Raw genomic sequence first — 25,483 nt, forward strand, 5'->3', positions numbered from 1 at the left:
TCACGAGCACCTGTGCCATAATTTTATGCTTGTATTACATCTTGGCTGGTGTAAAATTCTTTAGCTGGTATAAAATGTCTTTCCCTCAGAATTTGTAGATATTGCTCTACTATGGCAATTATTGATGCCATAGTGCTTTACCAAGACTTCCTCCTTTCATTTGAATTCTAGAATTCATAATTGAGGACTTTTTTCTAGAAGAGTGCTCAATTCCTATAATCCTTAAGTTCTCACATAGTCTGCCTGTTGCCTTTACATTTGAACAAAGCTTGACTGAGTGTAATATTCAGTAATATTCTTGTCACTTTTTCCTCTTAGAACCTTTTAGGCATTATTCTAAGCAAAATCCAAATAAAAGAAAACTGCTTAAAAGGGACAAATATCATGCTGAATGATAAAAATGTTGAAGCATTTTTTAGTAAAATCAAAAATAATATAAAAAAGTATATTATCATCATTATTATTTAAAATTATTTTGGCATTCCTACAAATACAATAAGAAAATGAAATAAAAACAGTGAATTACTTAATTCTTAGAAAAATTAAGAATAATGAAAAATGTCCTTTATCACTATATTATTTCAAAACTTTTCTGGAGGTTCTCGCTAATGCTTAAGAAACTAATAGAATCAGTTAAACACTGAGAAGAAAAGAGAAAATTATCTATGTAGAGTAAAAATTTTTTTATACCTAGAAAACTCAAATAGATATGTTATTGGGGATGCTCTTAAATTTTACCCTTTGTTAATTAATTTATTTGATCACGTGTCTTGTGTGGCTGCATAACAGCCATCTTGTAACCATGAAGTCAAAGATTGCATGCTAAAGATAGCAGAGCAAAAGATTGAAAGAGCATGGTTTCTAAGGTCCTTAACAGTTGCACCAGCCTTGTAGTTCAGCTGCCCCACTTCTAATGCACATCAAATAAATTCTTTCCTTATTTAGGCCATTGTTAAATTTTCCATTATTTATAGCCAAATTCAGACCTTTTCTACTCTCTTTACCTGTATATCTAGAGTCCAGAAGAATGCCGACACTAATAGGCAATTGATAACTATGGGCTGAATAAATAAATGAATTTTTTTGTGTTCATCTTGCCTGAATTCGGTGAATCCTTTCAATGTCAGACCCTAGTTTTTCATCAACTCAGAAAAATTTGTATATTTAAAATAATCTAACTTTTATATATTCACATATTCATCGTCTCTCTCTTATCTTGTTTATAGATTAGGGCTCAGATCTATCTTCAGAATCACTCATCCATCTTTTCTTTTATGATTTTCATTTCTTTCTCTCTGCGTTGTGAGATATTTCTTCTAATTAATATTTCAAAGTCTACAAATTTGATTCTCGATAGCTACCATACTTCAAAAAAATTATCGAATTTGTCTTTTTAAAAGTCAGCTTTGATTTTTGTCAAAACATGTATGTTTTTAAATGTAAAATACTTTCACAAGGCTCCCCACCCATTTTACTCTCCTCAGAGGACACTGCTTTCAACTAATTATTTTGTTTTATACCTACATATCCCAAAATACCATACTTTAATTGTTATTTCTTGGTTGGCTTTAGGTATTATGTTTTGACACTTCACATGGAAGCTGAGGATTTAACTCTCTTTTACAACCCTACTACACATATAAACCCATTTCCCCATATAGAAATATTATAACCTTGGTTAGTTCAATATTTAGGATTTATGGTATTATGACTATATAAATGCTATCACAGGCGAGTTATGTAATATACTATGATTACTTTTCCTTATCTGCACAGAAAAGGAAAATATAATATACTATGATTATTCTTTTCTTGGAACTAATTTCTTTTTATTACTTGATCCATTTTTTTATGTATTTACTAGTATTTTAAACCCAAACTCTCCCCAAATTTGCAAATTAATCTCAATATGTCTTAGATATTTTATCATTTACAACTTCTTGAAGAAATTTCCCCCACCTTCTCCAGCCTCCTCAGTTCTATCTAGCTGCTTCCTGGGCCGGCTACAGAGATCTCATTTTGGGCTTTCCTTTCACTGCTATCCTGTGGGTTCTCTTCACTCTTCCTTGTATTGGATCTCTTGTTTCCTGAATACCATACTTTCCTAGTCTTGGTTTATCCCTTTGTTTTCATGGAGCCAATCCTACAGTAGCTTCTTAAGAAGTAGAAGATGGAGAAAATATTTTGTCATCTTCAACTCCTGAAAATATCTTTAACTTCACATTTTACAGTTTAGCTGAATTTGGTATTTGAGATCAGAAATAATTTACCCTCAAAATTTTGAACCATTAGACCATTGTCTTCTAGCTTCCAATATTGCTGTTGAGATAACCAATCTCTCGTGATTCTTCATCTTTTATATATTTTTCTCTTGAAAGCTTGTAGGAGCTTTTATTTTTTGCCACTGTTCTAGAATTTCAGAATAATTTGACTCTTTTCATCCTTTGTGCGGTGTTCTCAATGGGCTCATTTAATCTTGTATTCAGGAAGTTTTTGGGAATCTATTATTTGGTTATTCTTGACTTTGTTTTTTTTCTGGTTTAGGTTTCTTGGGCTGGTTTACTAATTTTCTTAGCTTTCCATCTTATTTTTTCCATTATTGTCTTTTTGTTCTACTTTCTGGAATATTTTCTTTTAACTTTATCTTCCAACCATCCTAATGAGTTTTCTTTTTAATTCTGTTACCACATTTTTAGTTTTTAAGAATTTTTGTTCGTTCTCAGAATATTCTCCTTAGTAAAACAATCCTAGACTTTACATGGATGTAAAATTTTCCTAATTCTCTAAGGATAGGAATGATTTATTTTTTGAAATTTTTTCTCCTTTTTCTTGTTTACTTCTTCTAAATGTTTGTTTGTTTGTTTTTAATATTCAGTAGCCCTTGGCTATTTGCTCACATTTAAGATTTACATACAAAAAGCTAGTTAGATGCTCTGTGCATTCCCCTGAGGCTTCTCAACTGAAGAATTCGTTATATAGTGGCCTGGGTAGGGCTTGTTTTGGGGAACTCTTAATATTAGTTCTTTAGGTCTTTTATTCCAACTTATTGGTTTCCAAAGAATCTTCTAACCTCCTCTCTGGAAGGGTAGCCCTGACTAACTGCATTCTGATCATCAAGTAAAGAGAAGACTGGTGGTCTAGACATTTATTATACAAAATTTTAGTTAATTTCTGTACCTTCATTTGTGCTTTGTGTTTTCTAATGTAAAGACCATTTTCTTTTTTTTTAAAGAAATGTTTTTATCGAAATATACAAACACAAGTACACACATGAGTGTATAACTCAGTGAATTTTTTACACAGTGAACACACCTATGTAAGTACTACTCAGATCAAGAAATAAAACAATCAGCACCTCAGATACCTACTTTGTAGATATTCCTAGTCAATCTCCTTCTGTAGTAGTGGAGGCTGAGCTAACCAATGATTGAAGGTTGTTCACATCCCTTCCCATAATAGGTAAGGGACTTTTCAGTGTCACAGCTCATGTGGCACAGACCACCGGCCCTGGTCAGTCACTCCCATACGGTCCGCCAACCAATCAAAATACACTTTACTATGAGGAAGTGTAAGATGTATATAAAAAGGAAAGCCCTGCTGTGACTGGGGCTCAGCCTTTGGATGTAAATCCGCTGAGCCAGTGCAGGCACCAATACATGCTACTTCCTGCTTATTGCCTCGGTGTCCCATCTCTGTCCGAGTATCCTGCAACACTTTCACCACAAAAGGTATCTAATATTCTGACCTCTATCACTCTAGATTTGTTCTTTCCTGTTGCTAAATACACACACACACACACACACACACACACACACACACACACACACACAAATATATATATAAAATTTCCTTCTGTTTTGGCTTCTTTGACTCATTGTTATGTTAGTGAGATTTATCTATACTATTACATGTTGCTGTTCATTTTCATGGCTTCACAGAATTCCACTGTATGAATTTACCATGATTTATCCATTTTACTATTGAAGTACAACTGAGTTAGAATCAAAGAATTATGGGTCTATATTTCAAGCACTGTGTTTATTTAACTGTATGGAGGAATAATTGGCAAATATAATTTATATATTTAAAGTATACAACATGATGATTTAATATATATATATAAATGTGTAACTATACATCTATAAATGTGTGTGTGTATATATATATACATATATACATATATATACACACACACACACACACACACACACACATATATACACACACACACACACACACACATATATAGAATGGTCACCAAGATGAAGCTAATTAACAAATCCATCACATACTTAACCTAGGTAACTCTTTTGGGTGTGTGTGGTGAGAATGCTTGAGCAACTTTCAAGGATAAAAATTATTAACCTTACACAGTTAACCTAGATAACATAATTAACATGTTTGATTTGACCATGTAAAAGTCGTGCTGGTTTCAGGCACTTGCATTTTCTTATCATTTATGTCTAATCATCTCATAACACCATGAATCCATGAGTTTGGATATCATTAACTGACTGTGACTCAGTTGAACATGCACCATAATTGTTCATTTCTGTTTATTATGATATAATGATAGTAACCTCATAATAGTTACAAAAAACAGAGGTAGTGACATTGTATGTTACTCAAAATAGTTAATATTGAGCTTTGCCATATTATGGAGGTAATATAATCCTTTCTTGAAAGTTTCAGTCCATTTCTAGAGTATTTCACAAGCCCACTCCAGGAGGCTGAATATTCTTTAATACCTTTCTAGGGTGATAGGTCTTGCCTTTTTTTGCATGTGTCCTTGAACTATTCAGTTAATGATCTGATGAATTATAATAACAGCGTTTTCCTCAGAAAAGTGCACAGTCGTAAATTTTACATACAATTTAGGGTGTTCATAGAACCCGTTTTCCTTAAAATCTAGGTTAAGAACCTTAGTTCTGGAAGGTTTTTTGTTTTTTTTGTTTTTTTTTGCTTTTTTCATATGCTTGTAGACACCATCCTTTGGGACAACTGAATAATCATGGTAAATGATTATTCATTGCTTACTATGTGCCAGGCCCTATTCTGATAAACAATGAAGGTGACTTAAAGCTTGTGCGTGTGTGTGTGTATGTGTGTATGCGTGTGTGTGTGTGTGTGTGTGTGTGTGTGTGTGTGATTCTTCTCCAACTTCCTAATTATTTGTTGTAGCCCAACAAAAGGAAGTGAGTGTGTAGCAGTGAGGACTCTAAAGTGCTAACCATTGTTAGTCAAGCAAAGAATACTTGAAACTCACTGAGTGCTTGTGAAATTCAGGTGACAAAAGCAACATATGGGCGGAAGAAGAAACTAATTAAATTTATTTAGAATCATTTTGCACTACAGAATTGAAACAGTTCAAACTTTTTAATTTTGTTGGTGACTGTGGGGGGAGGAAGGAGATACAACTGAATTTCTAAAACAAATTTGGCAATTTGTGTAAATTGCCAAAGAACTCTGAGTTGTCAATCTGCTTCCAAATCAGCAATCTAAGGGCTATGAGGAAAGTAAAGTATATGGCATAATAAACACAACAGACAACTATTTCTAAAGCTATTCAGCACTGTATTAGAGACCCAGTTTTGACTTTCCTCAGCCATTTAACCGGAAATGCACAGTCGACTTTGCCCTGTTGGTGGAATGGAATTCTATCTAAGAGAAGCCATGCATTTATAATAATATTGCAGGCTCCTATTTACAAGAAAGATAACACAGAAATTTATCTAAGTAAATCTCTATCTTTTCTTTCTCATAGCTGGATGAGATTTTTTCTTTTATTTTAGAAGCATTTATGAAGAAATGATCATGTAGTAGTTGCTATTAATACCAATCATTTAAAGAGAAAATCTTTTGATGACTTTCTAGTACCTCCAAGTTATGTACGCCTATTAATTAGTTCTCCCCTTTTTCCATGTCCCTGGTTCCCAAAAAAGTGAGAACTGGCAGTTCAAAAAGACGCTGACGTTTTTAGATGCAAGCATAGTTGGGAAGAGAACAAGGCTGAAGATACAAAAATACTGGTAATGTTACTTATAAAACTTTGGAATTTTAAGAAAAAGGGTCTAAGTGATGATCTATCTTTTAAGGTGGGGCATAGAAACAAAAAGTAAAAATAAAAACTTGTATAACAGTAGTTCAGTAAAAATAACCACTAATGAAGTTGGCAGAGGTTCTGAATACATTTTTACTTAGAATAACCTAACACTGAAGTTGAGTTCAGCACACTAAACCCCAGCTCAGGAGGACAGTTGTATTCACAACACACATGCTCAGGATTGATAAAGTTCCTTCATCAGATTTCCTGCAGCTGGAGAGCTCGAGCAGATGATGACGAAAGGAGTGTTAATCATTTCCCAACTAGGCAATCTTAGTCACAAGGTCCTGCTAAAAGTGCAATCACACTCTCTGGTTTAAAAACAACTAGAAACTTTTTACTAAGCTCATGTTGCAATTTCCTCCTTTTAGGTTAAGCACGTGGAAATTTGTTTGGCAATTCTTTTTACGGCACTATTTCCATTAGTTGCTCTCACAAACTAGGGTTTATCTGATTATGCAGTAAATGGAAACTTCAGGATAAAATTCAATGGCCTAAGGCTGAGTGAAGTTTACCCTGGCTGTGGTTATGAAGAGGGTAAGTGAATGAACCTTTTTGTCATTCTTGTGTTTATTTTCTCTTATGCTAGATTTTATACACCATAAAATGCAAAAGGCTTAACCTTGCAATTACAGTTAACCACTTAGATTTGCTTGATGATTGTTTTTAAGTGATCACAGGCCAAAACCAAGAAATTAAAACATGCAATTAACCATGCATACCAAAAAAAATTTGCTAGTTTCCTCCTGAAAAAAAATTTTAATTAAATAGTTTGTTTAGTTAATTGAACTTTTATTGAAATGTCTTTTTGCATTAGTGGAACATTGGACTGTTTAGTAAATAGAGACAATTTTATGTGAATGAAAAGACATAAATAATTTTGATTGGAAATAGCAAGGTAAGAACTGGATGGAACATATAGCGATATACTTCAAAAGTCAAATAATTCTGGTTCTAATAGAAATGTTGTTTTATGGCTGTGTTTCTATTTAGCAAGATGATTTTTTTGTTGTTGTTTCTTGAAGTCTTTTTGAAGTAGTCATAACAGTTTTAGAAATGAAGCCACTCTCAATATTTTAATTATTATCTTTCCTGAAAAGGAAAATGATATTTGGGTATAATAGAAGGACTTTCATTAGAAGAGTACTGACTCTGTTCTTGCGCATTTCGGTTATGGTGATCTTTTATTTCAGGAATAATACAGATTTCTCTTCTTTGAGCCTAGAAGAGACCTGGGTACATAGAAGATTTTATGGAAATAACTATTGATTATTTATCTGGTTTTTAGTCTGCATTTGCAGTTATAGATTTTAGAAGATATTTTCTAGTCCTTTGTATAAAATCTTATTAGGTACTCAATAAGTCAATGATGAATCAAAAAGGAAGTAGACAATAGGGTTTTTACCTGAAGGGAATTTAATTCAGTCTTTTTCACCATAGATCATACTTTCCTATTTTGGAGTACTTTAACACTTTCTTCTGAAGGTTTGATAAATTACAGAAATGACAACACATATTTTACAACAACATTGCTTGTCATTGCGAAAATCTAGAAACAATCTAATACTAATGAACAGAATAGTGGTTAAATACAATGGAATATGTTATATCTCATAAAAAAGAATGAGGTGAATCTAGATTTATTAACATGAAACTAGCCCAACTTATATTACTAAATTAAAGCAAGTTTCAAAAAATAGTATACTGTATTCTTATTGTTTTGTAAAAACAAATAAATACCAGTATCTACATTTACAATGTCTGTAAGAATATTCACCAAACCATTTAGAGGGGCCATTTTGGGGGGCTGAATGAGAAAGTTTACTTTTCACTTTGTAGACACGAGAATGTAACTGGGAGGGTTGTTGTTTTATTTACTACTAAAACCTCAGTGTATATAATAGTGTCTAGCACGCAACAGGCATGCAATAAATGGTATTGAATGAAGGAAGGAAGGAAGGAAGGGATTTCTGTAATCTTTACATTTTTTAAGATTAGCATGGTTAATATGTAAGCAGATAAGATTCACAAAATACCTTATTTTTTAATTAAAATAATTATTTAGATCAACTCTCAAAGCTGCTAATCTCTCCTTCCTTCATGTTATCTCTTCTTTCCTACTTTTTGTAACACTTTCCCTCCGTTTCCTAGCTAATTTCGGTTCAAAGGAAAATGAAAATGTTATGGTGCCTGTGCTCACTTAAGATTTTTTTGCCTAGGCATCTTATTTTGGGTTTGATGTCCATCTTCAGGAATCCATACATCTTTACATTCTGGATTTCTGCTTATCTCTTTATGTGTATACCATTGTTTCAGTTTAGTGGCAAATCTTGGTGAATATAGACCCTGGCTTATGATCCTTTCTGTCCTCCACACTTGTACAGGAGTTCATACACAGTAGGGGGATGGTTTTGTTGCTGGGCATTTTTTCACAAACATTTGTGCAGTTATTAATGATGATGTACCACTATAATTCCTTCTTCTAGGGCAAGCATTGTGTACAATAGGCACTCAGTACCTGTTTGTTGAACGAATGATATATTCTCTGTATATACAGGTGATCGGATTTTGTTCCAAGGAGAATGAGAGGAGGCTGTATTAGTTTGGGATTCTTCTAGTTGCCAGTGACAGATCACCTGAGTAAAATTGGCAGAAGCAAAAGCAAAGGGAATTTATTGGTTCACATAGCAGTTTAATGGTGCACCTAGCTAGACACTGTGGCTCCAATTGATTTCTCCCTCTCCCTCTCCCTCTCCCTATCCCTTTCCCTCCTCCTCTCTCCCTCTCTCCTTTTCTCTTATTATGTTTTCAGACAGGCTTTCTCTTTGAGGTTATAAAATAGCTGCCAGAACCTCCTAGAATCATATTTTTTTAGATTCCAATCCAGCAGAAAAAAAGTGTGTCTTTCAGGAATCCTAGAAAACTAAATTATGATACTTACTCAGAGTGGACCAACACTAATTGTAGCCAGAAGAGTTTGTGTACTGGTTTTACGAGCTTCTAGGGCCAGTGAGAAAGCCTCAAGCAGGCCAAGTGGACTGAGATTGGGGGAGAGGTAGATCCCCAAATAAAAATCAATGCTGTTGCCATAAGAAAGGGAAATGAATGCCAGATAAACAACAAATGTCAAATGTAAAGGTAGATGGTTATTTCATTCTCTTTTTTTCCACTCTCCTTAAGACAAATATATACAAATATTAGTAACAGATACGAGAACTCAATTAACTCTAGTTCTATAAGGATGTGCCCATCGGTACTAACAGTTAAAGAGGAGATAGATGGAAAGATAGAAGAGGCTTATGAATTGATCGAAGCCAGAATCCTAGTCTAGAATAATGACTCTCAAATTTGTTTCATATTGAAATTATCTGGAGATAATTCTGATGCTCAGGCCATTCTTTATAACACTTGAAACCCAAGTATCAGTACCTTTACACTCCCAGGTATACCATGTTATAGCCAAGTTTGAGAACCAGTAGCCAAGAGAGATATCAGGGAGGGTTTAGAATAGTTTTAAAGGAACTGAAATTGTGCCTTGGATATAGTAGACTCTCAATAAATATCTGATGATTTGATTTAAAGGAGGAAAAGAATATGACTGGGGGTATATTTGAGAACCATCTACTGTGTGCTGGGCATCATGTTTAGTTCTCAATATACATTTCTCACTGATCTTCATAGTTAGGATTAAAAAGCACAAACTTCATTATTTACGGTGAGGAAATAGAGGTTCAAAAAAAAAAAAAAAGCTAAAGTAACTTTCCAAAAACCAACCAATGAGTGAAACAGGTTTGATGGGTTTCAAATCACATACTCTTTCAAATTCTACAACTGGTATTTGATAGATATCAGACATGAGTTTAAAAGTAAACTCATTTGTTGGATGTAGCAACTAAATTTACCTGACTAAAGAATAGACTATGGACCAGACATGAAGCAGTCGCAGCATCTACAGCACAGGTTGGCAAATTAGGGCCTGTAGGCCAAATCCAGCCCTCTGCCTATTTTTATAAATGAATTTTATTGGAACATTAGTTTACGTGTTGTCTACAACTGCTTTGCATTACAGTGGCAAAGCTGAATAAGTTGTGAAAGACACCATATGGCTTATAAAGCCTAACACATTTACCAGCTAGCACTTCACAGAAACCGTTTGCCAACCTGTGACCCAGAGTTTATGTTTTTATGTGATCAGCAGTTCTGAGAAAGGAGGGGATTTCCATTATCACTCCAGGACTGATGATAATTTTTGTGGTTTTATGAGCAGAACTCTTCAAGCATCTACACATTCATTCAATCAATAAATAAACATTTATTGAACATCTACAAAGTGCTGAACACTCTGAGCTCTGTTGAAATTCAGTGCAATAAATACTACAGTGAAAAATAGGATACCAGAATATGATAGCTTCTCTCTCCGTCTCTAGGCCACATAAGGGCGGGTTGGTTCTGTTTTTGCTCATCATTATGGGCTTAATCTTTAGCAGAGTGCCTCGTAGACAGTAGGGCATCACAAAGCATTTGATGAATGAACTAATAATCAATTAATGTGATAGAGGTAATCATAGGATACCTGGGGAACATACCTAACTCAAACTCTGATGGGATGAGGTCTGTTTATGAAGCTGAAGAAGTGGAAAAAGTGAAAGGAGAAAAGGCTGCAAGTGGGGATGCCAGCAAAGAGAAAGGGGTTGCAGTAGGAATTCGATAAATTATCTTGGGCAAGGTCAGCCTCCATGGGACTGGAAAAAAAAACTGTTATCCTGAGCAGTATTTGGTGGGAGATTTGATGTGCTACATAACAGAAAAGTCTATTCAGTCCCTGACTCAAAATACTCCAGAATTTTCCTGCTGCCTAAACAATAAAATTAAGATTCCTTTATAAGGCCGTCAAGTCCTCTATAACTAATTCTCTGCTTACTCAGTCTTATTGCTCTTATTTCCTTACCTTACTTCCCCCTGTATGGTTACTTGTAGAAGTAACACTAAATGAGTATCAAAAAGGGAAAGTGTATAGTATGTAATGACTACATGATCTGAGAATATAGATGTGGTACAACTATTTTAAAAGGGGGAGAATTATGGTAGTACGTGCAAAAGTTTTTCAAATGATTCAGAAATCATAATGATTGTGGGTAGTAATGAAATAGTTTTCTGAGACTGCTGAGTATTTATGTGGGATAAAGCAAATGACTAATTAATGCTGGTTAATTGCCTCTGTCCTTGAGAACCAGGATTCTTCATATAGTTGAAAAAAATCAGATTTAATGTAAAAGAAGTTAAATAAAACTATTTAATCCTGAATTTGAATTGAAAATTTAAGTATGAACTCACAAGATAGTTTAACTCTCTGCTGAAAAGCCCTAGAAACAATGACCAATGAAGCACCCGAACTGTGGTCTTTCTCAAGACCACTTTCAATAGAATAAACAAGGCCTTCTTGGAGAAATAGCTACCTCTAGTTTTTGAGCAGGAAATTATTTAAGAAAACTGTGCTACAGCTTCTCATATTAAATAGCAAAGAAACTATTAAAGACTACAGGAGACAATTTAAGGAGGCTCCCACTGACCAAATATGGGACAAATTGAGTTTCAATAAGAACTGTAATGGGTTGTAAATTAGTTATCTATTGCTGTGTAACAAATTGCTTCTAAGGTTTGCTTAAAGCCAGACACATTTATTATAACACACATTTTCTGAGAGTCAGGAATCCAAGAGCAGCTTAACTGGTAGTTCTGTTTCAGGGTCCTTGATGCGATTGCAGTCAGGCTGTTCACCAGGATATGTTCATTTGAATCTGAGCATGGAAGATCCCCTTGGAAACTTACATGGCTCTTGGCAGGAGGCTTTAATTTTTTTTTTTTTTTTGGCTTTATATTGGCTGTATTAGAGTAAAATAAAGCTAAATGATATTACCAAATTCCCAACTGGCAAAAATAGTTTTTTTTTTTTTTTTTTGGTACCAACAGCACTACAGTTTCATTAACCATTCAAGTACAGTAGCATCTGGTAAGATTGGGACAGAATTGGGATTTAAAAATGAACAGGTATTCAGCATCTAACAATCTGAAAGAAGCCACTACATACTCTTTTCACAAACATGTTTTCACAAAGCCAAGATAGTACTAGTCATTGACCCAGTACACCAAGTGTACTGAAGTAGAAAAGAAAAAATAGCTACATTAGAGACTTCAACACTTTAGAAAAAGAGTAAAGCACTTTTAGTTTCTTCCTTTTACCCCTAAAACGACATCATAAAGTCTGGGTCTACCTATAGTTCTATATCTGTTTCTAGAATAATTGTCAGGAGGGTAAAAATAAAATGACACTGACCAGTAAAGTCTTTGGCTATTTAGGAAGGGGAGGGGGAGAAAGTCAGTTCTCAGAACAAGGAAGTCAGCTTCAGTCGCATCAGCAGGATCTTTGGATTCTTTGTTTTTCCATACTTCTTCAATGTGCTTGTCCTTCTCTCGCAAATGCTCCAGTTTGGTAGCCATTTGTGCCTCTCGGTTCTCTTTGTTGGCTTCCATTTTGTGGGTCAGTTTCTCGTCTGCCATTTTACTGAAGTCGTTTTCTTTGATTGCTTTCTGAAGCACTTTTTTCTTGTGCTCTCGTTTCTCAGCAAGCTGTTTCAAGACCTCAGCTTCATGGCATTTGCGTCTTTCTTCTGAAGCTCCTAATTTCTTCTGAATTCTTCCAGGGAAAGATCTTTCTTTAGAGGGGAAGGAGGGGATTTGGGACAGATTCTTTTGATCTAGGGCTGAGAATCAGCTCAAAAGCCTGTCCTGAGGCACTCTTTTCCAGTTCTTTCACCTGGACATCAGAAGAAGCCATGGTGAACAGAAGACAAAAGACTGGCAGTGTATTCTACACAATCCACTGGCCAGTGAGGCCCTGTAAGATGTTAAGTTATATTTGCTGTCTTACGTCATGAAAAATTCTACATCTTGTCTTGATTTTTTTAAGGTCGTAATTTTTGTAGAACCCAGGCTAGTATAAAAAATGTAGGATTACAGGTTTCCAACAGCCGGGATCATTTGAGTCCATTTTGGACTCTGGCTTCCACAGTCTGAAACCCATCAGATATGCTTAAATCTTTGAGTTCACAATTTAAAAAAATTTCTTATCATCAAATAAAATGGTTGGTCTTCTTTTGAGGATGAGAGAGAACCATACATTACCTTGAAAAGTGGAGTAATGAAAGGAAAGTATCAAGCTTTTCCTATATGAATGGTAGCATTGGGTAACTGAAGGCTAGAGTGAAAGATTCTTCTTATAAAATTATTTCAGCTACAGAAATGAAATAATAGGATTGGAACATTACCATATTTCAACCCCCAATAAATTAATGAATCTAGGAATTGAACATGAAATGCTGCTGACAATGAAGAACAAAAATGAGACATTACGTGTCATCTGATGAAAGAACACACCACCACCTAGATCTTGCCAAAGGGTCTGATCAGATCTCTCAATTCAGCTGTCAGTTTTCAGAAAAAGTGATAGAAAGGACATGTTGAACTATGCTGCAAGCGTGCAGTCAGTGAAATCCAGAATGAGAGAAATCTCTATAGGCCAAATGGCCTGGGTTAGTCAATTGAAAAAGTATAAGGAAAGAAAGGAGAGGGAACCTGTACTTTCAAGAGACATAAAAGACCTTTTTTTTTTCTTCTTCAAAAGAGCAAGACTAACCAAAGTGGCTAGGAATGCATACTTGGTTGATAAAATTATAAAGAAATGCAAGGAAGCTATCAAAGCTAAGTTAGTAGAAGGAAATGATTTGTATAAATGTCAAGACAGTGTTTACTTTGAAGGAGGAGACAGGACTATGATTGGGATGGAGCATGTGAGAGGCTTTGGGTAACTGACAAAGTTTTATTTCTTGACCTGGTTGGTAGTTATGAGAGCACATACTGTACAATAATTCACTAAGACATTAATTTGTTTTTTGTAGTTTTTCTTTATCTGTTTTATTTTATAAGATAAAAAACATTTCTAAAGGTAATACATGAATCTAGTAATATTTAAACAGTAGAAAAAATGTATACAATGAAGCTTTCTTCTTCCCAACCCATCTGCTGGTCCTCGAATTTTCTTCACTGAGGTAGCCACTGTCACCTACTTCATGTGTATCTATCCAGGGAGATTTCATGCATATAAAATAACACACACATACATGTGTGCATATTATATATGTGTATATATATGTATGTGTATGTGTGCATATATAAATATATGTAAAAATATAAAAGTATATAAATATATATAATTCCTTCTCTCATTTTAAAAACATAAATGGTAAAATTAGAATACCATTCACATATTCTGATCTTTTTTATTTCACTAAATGTTTTGTAGATTGCTCTATATCATAAAAGGGTCAAATTAGATTAAAATTATAGTCCTTTCTAGGCTACAACCAATATATTTTAACTTGTAAATAGCAGTTTAAGTAGACAGGTACCTTTCTGAAGAATATACTCTATTTTTTTAATGTGGATATACTGCTCATATTGGTTTGAAGGTACACATTTTTTCATAAAGTTTGAAATTTACCTGTTCCTTTTTTTGCCCAGATTTTCAGCTTAAACAAACTTGTTCAGGCCCTGATTCAGACAAGATTACCTGGAGGAAGGGTGGATTCCAGAGTTAGCAAAGTGCTTTTTCAGCATTTCCCTCAATGAACTTGCAGAGATATTTTATGGCAAGTGTTAAAACAGCATTCCTGTGACTAACCTTTGTGCTTCTCAGTTGATATCTGCCTGTTTATGGTACTAACTAGGATTAGAGACAGATGTACTGTCTTCTACAGCCTTTAAACTCTAATCATAGAGTAGTAAATTTTTCTGGGCACTAAATGATAGTCTGTTTAAAAAAAAAAAAACTTGGTCAAGTTTTTACTATCTCTTTATTTCCTTTAATGTTCCTTGCATTTTTAGTCACTTAAATAGTATTTATTATGTGCCAAGCAGTTAGCGGTGCAGTGCCATAAAGTACAAAGAGAGCTTACAGTCTTGCTGGGGATTTACAATATATATACATATGAAATATCTAGTGAACAAGACAATATTATACAGCCTGTGTCACCATGTAAACATATATAAGTATATGCAATACATATGTAAATGTACATGTATGCTGTGATAAGCACAGGGAACAGACAAGACACAGTAAGGAAATTATATGAAGTGCCAGTAGGCCAAAGCAGTTGCAAGGTGATGAGAATCTGTTTGTCAGGCAAGACTCCATGTTATAGAAAGTTCTGGAGCTGAGGTTTCTTTTTCTTTCTTTTGAAATACTTATACTCATGGGAAGTAGCAAATATAGTACAAAGAGATCTCATGTACCCTTCACCGAGCTTCCCCCAATGGTAGTAACATCTTACATGACTACAATACAGTATCAAAACCAGCATATTGACACTGGAATGATCTCTAGATCTTTTTCAAATTTCACCAGTTAATAGGTACTCGTGGAGCTGAGTTTCGATAAATGAGTTCAATAGACAAAGAAGAACGAGGAAAAACTAATTGTCCTCTTTTCTTACTCTTCCAACTCTTAGCTTTTCCACATAATCCTATGTAAATTAACCACACTGCTTTCCTCACTAGGAGTGGCTTGTTACCTCCTCTTCACCAATGTTACACAAGGACTTACCAGTGTTCCAAACATAGGCAGTTTCCTTTCTAGACATCATTTATTTTCTGTAAGCTAGTTTGTAAATAAGTGGTTTGGAACCCCAAACAGATTGTTGCATGGAAGCTGAGGTACATAGGTTATGGGTTCCCCGGCCTATCTCCAGGCCTGCGTGACTTATAATTATTCTCAATGTAGAGCAATATTTGTCATTGCTGTACACAGTAGATGTGGTAGGAGTTAGGGAGGAGGATTCTCTGCTATCTCAGATGGACTCCTGTACTTAATAAGTACCATTCTATTGCTACAAACTGCCACCGCATACAGTGGGTCATAAGAAAGAAAAAGCTTCGTTAACCAAGGTCACCATAATAAAAACAAACAAACAAACAAACAAATGAATGAATAAATAAATAAAAATAAAAGAAAAGCCCTTTGTTGACACTTAGTTACACAAAGTGAAATTTTTTTCTTTTTCAAAATTAAGGCATATATATATACATATATATATTACCTTGTATAAATCTTTTCTAATTCAAATATTCACCCACTTAACTCTTAATCAGTTCTATAAGCGGTGACACTAGAAGTGCAAGACAGGGACTGATGAGGAGAACTAGTCAGGGAGATACTGAAAAGAGAGCTTTTAGAGTAAATACACCAGAATAATAGAGTAGTTACATCTGAAAGGTGGAAATATCAGTGATTCATTCATATTCTCTCTCTCTTGCTCCCTTGTAACCTTCTGAATTCTCCAAATTCAGAAAGGGTGTGTTGCTTTAATAATCAGAAAAATTAGAGTTCTTCTGGAATGAAAAGGCGCATGCAAATTTCTGAAGCAGTTCCTAGCATAGTTGGAAGGAGAGGAGTGTGCTCAAGGTAGAGGTGAGGTGGCTTCTAGGTCCAGCAGTGTTGATAGGAGCTCTCTGGGTGTGCACAGGCATGTAACACAATTCAGAACTTTAGAGAGAAGGGATATCTACACAGGGAAGGAACAGAGGCTGACCTTTCCTTGGTTTTCCCAATGAAATATGAAGCCACCATCGACTCCTTCAGATAGGGTCCTGCCAGAGTCAAGAAAAGAATTCAGTTCCTGCTGGGCCACAAGTCTTTTAAACCCTGGGTTTACATCACTATTCTGGAGGAAGTTATACTGAAAACCTTATACTCTCCTTAAGGCAATGTTGAGGAACATCCAGCTCTCCTAGTTCTTGAACTAAACCCGCTATCAGTAAGTGCTCATCTCCAACAGGGGAAGAAAGAAGGGTAAGTATCCAGATAGTTCTGAGTAATATCTTTTTGAAGTACTTTTACTTTCAAAAGTGGGTGGTCCTGATATGGATTTTGGCTCCGTGATCATGATCACAGATCCTATTCCATGTTTGCACAGATTCAAACAGCAGTGATTAGGCTTCCTGGGTCCTCCTTGCTGTACTAGATGGGACTTTAAGCCTATAAATTTTATACATACTTCTGCCATGCCCTTTAGATATATTTTACAGCCCACATGAAAGTGTTTGTCTTCTAATCTCTGCTTATTACAATGATGAGTTGCATTATTTGAGGTAGTTATCATCTCCTTTTGTGGTTTTTGATTTTCATTATGCAATTACAACTTTGTAAAATATTTTATGGAAATATGATACTAATACATGTGCAATATGTCTGGTTTTTCCCTGTAGATAAACACATGCTGGCTTAAGCATACTAATGCCACAAAAAAAATAAAATGCTTCAACTTGCTTATTCTTCATTGTTTTTAAAATGAGAATTCCCAAGCCCCTTAAATATAGATACTTAGCAATTTGCTTCTAATTCTTGATAGCTTTTAAAGTAAGAGAGGGTGATTTGGAGCAGCATGGTATTTTACTAAAGAATAAAGGTAATAAAGCTCTTACTTCAATTTAATTGGACTGAATAAACATTTCTTGCATGTTAGACCATGTAAATGCTAGGTAATAGAAAAACAAGAAAGAAGCAGTTCCTATCTTTACAGGGTGTACAATCTGATCAAAACAAAACAAAAATCTATATAAGGTTTTAAATGAATATCCCTTTTGTCATTGCACCAAGGGAGGTCTGTTACTACTCAGGGGTACCAAAGTGATTGCAAAGAAAATTGTGGCTGAATGGAAATGAGATGTAGGAAGGATTGTGGGTGATGTGAGAGGTAGAATGACTATATAAACATGGACACTTTTGCGAATAAAAGAGAGTGCTATTAATATTTATGCTTGTGCAAGAGGCATTATCCGGGTCTCCTTTAGGCCAACAGGGAGTTATGGTACCCCTTGTTAGAGGATATAGGAGAATTTCCATGAATCTGAATGGTAGGGAAGTGTATTAGTTTGCTAGGGCTGCCATAAATGAATGGCTTAAACAATGGAAATTTTATTGTCTTGCAGTCTGAAAATTAGAAATCCAAAATCAAATTGTCAGTAGGGTCAGTTCCTTCTGAAGGCTACAAGGAAAAGATCTATTCCAGGCTTCTCTCCTTGGCTTATAGAAGGTTGTCTTCTCCCTGTATCTTCATACCTCTGTGCATGTCTCTGTGTCCTTTTATAAGGACACCAGTGATTTATGGGAAGCAGTCTCTGTTCTGGTCTGGATCTAACTTGTGGGTCTGGCAGTGATCATGTCATGGAACAGTCTCTCCTCCATACTCCACCCCTTGTGACTGGCTCTTACAATCTTGTGCACCCCCTTCTTCTGCAAGGTTCCCTGGGTGGGAAACAAGAGGCTTCATTAGCAGGGAGGTAGCTCATTTGGTTGTCAACTGACTGACAACATTGGAGACACAGTCCACAGCAATATAAACACATGCAAAAAAAGAGAAGCAATTCGAGAATTACTAACAATTTTTTCCTCCTAGGATTCGAACCAGTGTGCTAATATGTCACCTAGGCTTTGAGTTGTTTACTTGAGTTTTCATATGTGCTAACAAAGAAGAAATATTAGCAGATACATCTGGTATAAAAACATAATATTCAGTTTGCATGATGGCACAGATGCCTCCCTGGAAGTGGATACCATAGGAACAGCAGAAGTCTAAGTTCAGAAAGATAAATATTTAGGAGGGAATTGAATTGGGAAGTCTCCTTCTATGAGTATGACACTCTTAGGCAGACCTTTGGATGTTAATTTAGCTGTGGCCTTGAGAATTTGGTCAGGCTGTGTGAACCACACATGTTGGGCAGGGGAGGTGGTGCTTTCTGGCCTGAGGAAATAAATAGAGGGAGGAATATGCCAGACCACGATCCCTACACTCTCCCCTCTTTTGATTGTGTATGTACCAGTCTATACATAGCTTGTCTCCATGGGTCTTGACTACATTAGAATGAAAAAGTCCCACTGGAGATTGAGCAATTCCACCCCATACAGAGGCATGAAGTAACTAACCCATACTGGTGGAACGTCCCATTGCAGGTTCCAGTAAATGGTCCCTGTTCCAGGGACAAGAGGGCGTGGTGCTCTCATGATTGTTCATTGGTCCATGGTAAGTGTCAGCACTGTTGCCGTGTCCTTTGTTTTCCACACCTTTATTGTATTGCGTGCCTCAGCCTGAGTTCCTAATCTGGCATGTGGGCCAATAGGCCCCACAGGTTGGTCATTTAAATGTATTAACACTTGGGAAAACACTGTTGTCCACCTAGCCAAGGTAGGTTTTCCAGTTAGTAATTTTATATGTTGCTAATGACTCTATTTTTCCCATTCCACCAGCCCAGCTGCTTGTGGGTTATAGGGGAGGTGAAACCTTTATTCAGTATCGCGTTCCTTTGCCCATTCTTGTACATGATGTCCTTTGAAATGTCACCTCTGGTCACTATATATTCAATGGGGATACCCATACATAGTACTTAGCTTTTCTAGTCCCTTTATGGTAGTGGCCTGATTAGCCCGATGGCATGGGAAGGTTTGTGCTAAACCAGCGGCAGTGTCTACACACCAGAGCCTATTTGGAGCCCTCACTCAAGGGAAGGGGGCCTATATAATCAATTTGCCAGTCCCTTACAGGTTGGGGGCTTCAGTGACCAGGACTTTTGCTGACTCCAGAGCTGCTGCCCTTAGCTTAAATTCCAGCATCTCCTCTTTAGCTATGCACCAACCATCCTACCTGGGTACTTTGGTGATCAGTTTGCTGATGTACCCAATCTGCAGTGTCTACTGACAGGTCAGTTGCTAAAGTATATTTTTGCCAAGGCATCTGCTTCCTGATTACGTTACCTAGAGGTGTAGATGCCTTATGGGCAGGGACATGAAAGACAAGATCTGCCTCAAGCTCTTGCAAGCGAGCCTGAATATCTTCACATTTCTTGTCGCTATAGAGGTTTGTTTATGATCATCCTCCCCTCTGCTTCCCATTGTCTAAGCCAGAGTCAGTCCTTTTAGACAGGCCTAACTGTCCGTATACAGGGTCAGCAGCGAAGGGTCATGCATGATTACCAACCAGACCACTCTCAACTTGGCCCATTGGCTACTGTACTTTGTTCCTGTTTCTGTCTAGATAGTATAAGTGGGTGGTCGAATGGCAGTGGCTGTTCAGGTAGGCATATTGCCCCAGCTAGGGCCGTCGGTGTACCAGGATCAAGCCAGAATTTCCCCTATTTCTTCTTTGCAAGTTGCAGGGCCCAACACTGGGATAGTAGGAGGAGCATTTGGAGGTTCTATATCTTCAACAGGGCCTAATGGCTGCGCATCTCTAGAGACAGAGGATTATTTGATAAAGTATTCCTCTGTTGTAAATAGGCATGCTACTTAGTCAGCGTGGAAGTCTGAATCATGGCAGAGGCTTGTTGGTGAAACATGTCAATCTACCCCTTGAAGGGAAGTTCTTACTGTAACCTCTTCTTTAGTAAGAGGCTCCACCTATAGGAGCGCTGTATACACTGCCAATAATTACTGTTCTATTGGGGAATATTTGATCTCTCCTCCCTTCCATAGTAGGGACCAAAATTCATGGGTCAGTTGCTCCTTTGCTGTTTGTGACATAATACCTTCCAGGGTTGTTAAAACATCTAATTGAAATGACAACCCCCACTTAGGAGAGTCCAAGAGCTTTAATCTGTTTGACCAGTATTTCTGCTTTCTCAAAGGCAGCCTGTTGTTTGACTCCCAGTCCCATACATATCCTTTCTTAACTAGGCAATATAATGGGCAAAGGCATTGTGCAAAATCAGGTGTAAAAGTTCACCAATACTCCAGAATTCTCACAGAAGCCTATACCTTTTTTACATTTTTTTGGTATGGGGTAGGCTTATACTTTGTCTATGACAACCTCAGGGACAACATGGGTCTTACCCAACCATATGACACCCAAAACCTTTACTGTGGTGCCCAGACCTTGAATTTTCTGCAGATTCACTGGCCATTCACTGACTCTGTTGTTGTTGGTCCAGCAAAGTCTGCAAGGTTTTCTGTAGCAGAGGCAAATCTCCACAGGTTAAATTATGTCATCAGTGTAATGAGCTCATTTCACACAGTTGAGGAAGGAAAACAGTGACAGGCCCCAGTCCCATATCATATGGTGGGGCTATGTAAATAGCCTTAAGGGAGCAATCAGAAGGTATACCCCAAGTGGGAAACACATTTTCTAATAGTTTCTTTGCAGCAGGGGAAGGCTTCAGCCCATCCAGAAAATATACATAAAGTAAGACTGTATTTTTAACCCATAGTAAGTGGAAGTTGAACGAAGTTTTGCTTAAATGCATTCTGGTGCATGAAGAAATGCAAACACTGAAAAATGAGGTTTGCCAGGAAGCCAGAAGAAACAAAGTGGTTGTCTTAGGTTTCCCGTAGCTCTGACTATTCATTTAATTTACGGCCATTGTGTACCCTTCTTAATTTCTTGTATTCAGGAGCAGACTATTGCCATGTTATAAGGACATCAGGATGGCAAAATTCTGGCAATGAGGGGACATTTTTGCAGATGCCCAATGGACTTCATCTACTTGTGCCACAATCTATAGATTTAGTTGCCGCTACATTTTCTTGAAAGTCAGTTGGGGCATTTCAAATACAGAAGGTGACTTTTACTATTGAGACTCTTTTAACACATAACTATTGTTAAAGTTCCACCTAAAAACCTTTTATTCTACTTGAGTCTTTATTAGTTCTTAACAGTTATGTTTTGGTTGCCCACAAAAACTTCATGAGACTTTAGACAAAATTAGCCATCATTCAAAGTTGTTGTTTTTGCCAATCAATTTATGAGCCTGGGTCGTTGTTTCTAGGGAGAAAATTTGTTACAGTGTCTTATCAGGAGCAGACCCTTAGTCTAAGAAAACTTTGTCCTTTTAACAGAGAGAAAGAGAACCAAAGTTTGCATTAGCTTACTTTTGATATTTAAATCCATTACTTAATTAAATCAATTCTAATCTTAACCAGCTTGACCACACGTTAAAGTTTCTTTCCAAAGATTCCTTTTCCACAAACCTTCTACAACTTTCTTTTTTTGTAGTCAGATATTGTCTTGTTTTTCCTCTTTTACTTTCTAAAACAACCAGCCTCACTTTAAGACAAAATTAGTTTCCTTTCCATCAAAAATACATCTCCATAACCTTATACCTTCTATTACCAAAAACATATTTTCCTTTCATCTTAATTAGAATTCTTAACTTTTGGATAACTCTAAAGACATGTCTGTTTTAATTAAACCAACAAACTTTAACTTTTATTTACTAAAGATTAATCTTAGATCACGTAAACCTGAAAAGCATTTGAGTTAGTTTCTGTCATATTTTTGAGAATTTATATGTGTTTGTTTGTTTAGGCCAATTAATAGAGCTTTTTAATAAATTAGCAAACCATCTGGCAGTAGAAAATACTTCACAAATACAACACACATATATATAGATACACATGAAAATATAAACAGATGTAAACGGAGAGACCTCATGGCTTCTATAAAAGAAGTGGGAACCGTTCAAAGGACCTTTCCTCCTTTTCTTTCCCCTCATCTGAGTTTTGAGCCTTCCCCATAGCTGGAACACAGTCTTGAGACAGGTCAGTTTCCCCTAGATCTGCAATAAATTGCCGGACATCATAGATGTCTTGTTCCACTATGGGGCTTGCATGGAGATAAGTGTCCCATAATGTGTACTAGGGGCTCTCTGCAGAATCTTTGTGTTCATTCCTGCTGTAAAAGTGGCTCAATCAGGCCCCTCAAAAATCAAGACATTGATTGCCTGGCATACGCCCCACTCTGCAAGAATTTGCTGTACTTCTATATACTTCCAGAGACTCCCTTGGAAGAGCTCTTTCATTTTACAGGCCTTCCTGCAGGACAGAATGATCCATTCTACATTCAAGGGATGCCTTGAATCCCTCGGGCACCACACAGCTGCTGCTGAAGGGTAGGGTGCATAGCGATGTTACTCGTCTTTTTTCCTGTTTCCTGCCCCGTTAGAGAAATACCATCTCCTCTGGTGTCCCACAGCCGCACTAGCTAGGCAGAATACTCTCTCTGGTCTTTTGCTGAAACTTGGCCTCATCGAGCTTAGTCACAAGTGCTTGGATTTTAGGTTGTGGCAGCTTCCATTCTGCCAGTTTGGCAAAGCTACAAGCTAAAGCTAGTTTCTAGTTTATTGCCTTGCTCTTTTCCACAACCAATCATACTGGATGCAAGCCTGTCCTATGACCTCATTTTAACTCGTTGCTTCTGTAAAAACCCCATTTCCAAATAAAATCACATTCTGAAGTAGTGGAATTATTACATCAACCTGTCTTGGAGGGAAACAACCTAACATAACAGGAAGAATTGTAGAAGTTTTACAAGAGCGCCATAATAGAAAATGTTATATCTGGATGGTTAGTGGGCACTGTTTTCCTAGTATACATCATGATCAGGAGGCAATTCTATCATAGGCTTTAATAAGATAAATAACGGGAGAAAAAACAAAATAGAGGATCATTAGAGAAGTAGAGACTTTTAATTTGGGGAATTGTTAGTGTTCCAAGATTCCTCTTTCCAGGTGGGCAACCCAAATTGGACGCTGGTGGCAGAGGGATCTTCAAGTGAGTTGACTAGAGCATATTGAGCTGTGGGATGCCATGTCTGGGAGGTCCCACAATTAAATTGGCCAATTTTTAGCACGTTAGTTGATAATTCTCTGCTATGAGACCTGACTTTTTTTACTTATGAAGTTAAAGCTATTTTTTCCTTCTCCCATCTCCACAGGGATTTTATGATTCATACAATAATAAATATGAAAAATTCTGAGCTCTGTGAAGGAATGGTCTTGAGTTAGTTTAAAGTGTTTATTGCAGGCCATGCAGGGGAATGTTCAACACAGGCACTGTGGTGCCCGTCTGCAGACTGCCCTGGAGGGGGGGCCAACACGGGGTCAGTGGCGACTGTCCCACCAGCCCTCGATCAGCGCCTTGCAGCTCAGTCTTTCCTGGTATGTCTCTTGCTCCTCACAAGCCGCTCACCCTCAGCCAGTGTTCAGGGTAACTCTGGGCAATCAACTTTCCCTAGCCTCCAGTCTTTTGGCTCTATAATGAAGATTATTTTTTAAAAATATGTGGTCCTTGCATATAAAACCATTCACTTATACCTTTAAAATAGTATGCCGAGGAAACATTAGGGAGAGAAGTATACATTTTGCTTGGCTTAGTTATTAGGGGCTAAGTTATAGATTTCAAAGTGCAAAATGTGTCTTTGTGTCATTACTGTGAAAAATCAATGGGAAACTTCATACATTATGATAATATGTAGATTCCATGCTGAAATTCACAGAATTATTTTAATTCTTATAGCTCTTTCATCATTTATCATGATCTTCATAAGTATAGATAAAACAGTGGTATATTTCCCCCTTATCCATGGAGGATGCATTCCAAGACCCCCAGTGGATACTTGAAATCATGGATAGTACTGAACCTTTATATATACTGTTATACTGTTTTTTTTCCTATATATACATAACTAAGATAAAGTTTAATGTATAAATTAGGCACAATAAGAGATTAACAACAAAAACTAATACTAATATAGAATAATAATAATATACTATAATAAAAGTTATGTGAATGTGGTCTCTCTCTCTCTGATAACCAAGATGGTGACTACAGCGTGGATATACTGGACAAAGGGATGATTCACATTTCAGGTGAGATGGAGTAGGATGGAGTGGCACAGCACAGATTTCCTCATTCTACTCAGAATGGTGAAAATTTAAAACTTATGCATTGTTTATTTCTGGAATTTTCCAATTAATATTTTTAGACCGCAGCTGACCACAGGTAATTGAAACCAAGGAAAGTAAAACTGTGAATAAAGGGGGACTACTGTACACATATTTCTTTGGCAGAGAGAAACTGGCATTATTGTTGTATGTTCAGTTAAACAGCTATAGCCAAAACCAAATTATCCTAGCCCCTGTGATTACGAAGCACCAGGCTATTCAATGTAATTCATAACTCATAAAACCTTAAAAAAATAGTGTTGATAATAAACTTTTAGCTCAAAAGCATCTGAGTAACTAGTGAAATACATATAAATGATCAGAAAAAGCATAATATGGAAATTTCAGGTAATCTTATCAGTCATTTCAAAATATGTAAGAATTTCATTTTTAATTAATTTTAAAATTACAAAAATAATAAGATCACATTATAGAATACTTGGAAAAATGAAAAGGAGACATTTCTAATTTTTTTCTACATAGTTTTGGACATAGTTTTATACCTACTGTTCTAGCTCCCTTTTTTGGCTTTGCATAATCTTCATTGTTAGCATTTTT

General features: G+C 36.3%; 1 protein-coding gene and 1 pseudogene across 7 annotated transcripts in view; one reads left to right on the forward strand and one right to left on the reverse strand.

Moving 5' to 3' along the window:
• TRPM6 (transient receptor potential cation channel subfamily M member 6) overlaps positions 1-25,483 on the forward strand; it is a 164,160-nt gene that overhangs the window by 4,165 nt on the left and 134,512 nt on the right. For 2 of the 7 annotated variants that reach the window (XM_011377902.2, XM_023521948.1), the window contains exon 1: positions 6,254-6,640. The exons of 1 other annotated variant lie outside the window; for it this stretch is intronic. In XM_011377902.2, the coding sequence (XP_011376204.1) occupies positions 6,632-6,640 (9 nt within the window). In that variant the 5' untranslated portion in view covers positions 6,254-6,631. Of the gene's footprint in view, positions 1-5,942; positions 6,030-6,250; positions 6,641-25,483 lie in introns of those variants that run through there. 4 more of the 7 variants (XM_023521944.1, XM_023521943.1, XM_011377903.2 and 1 more) reach the window with 4 other exon arrangements.
• LOC105304007 lies at positions 12,069-13,047 on the reverse strand (annotated as a pseudogene).

This window comes from Pteropus vampyrus, unplaced genomic scaffold (assembly GCF_000151845.1).
Source record: "Pteropus vampyrus isolate Shadow unplaced genomic scaffold, Pvam_2.0 Scaffold324, whole genome shotgun sequence".
In the NCBI taxonomy this organism is placed as follows: Eukaryota; Metazoa; Chordata; class Mammalia; order Chiroptera; family Pteropodidae; genus Pteropus; species Pteropus vampyrus.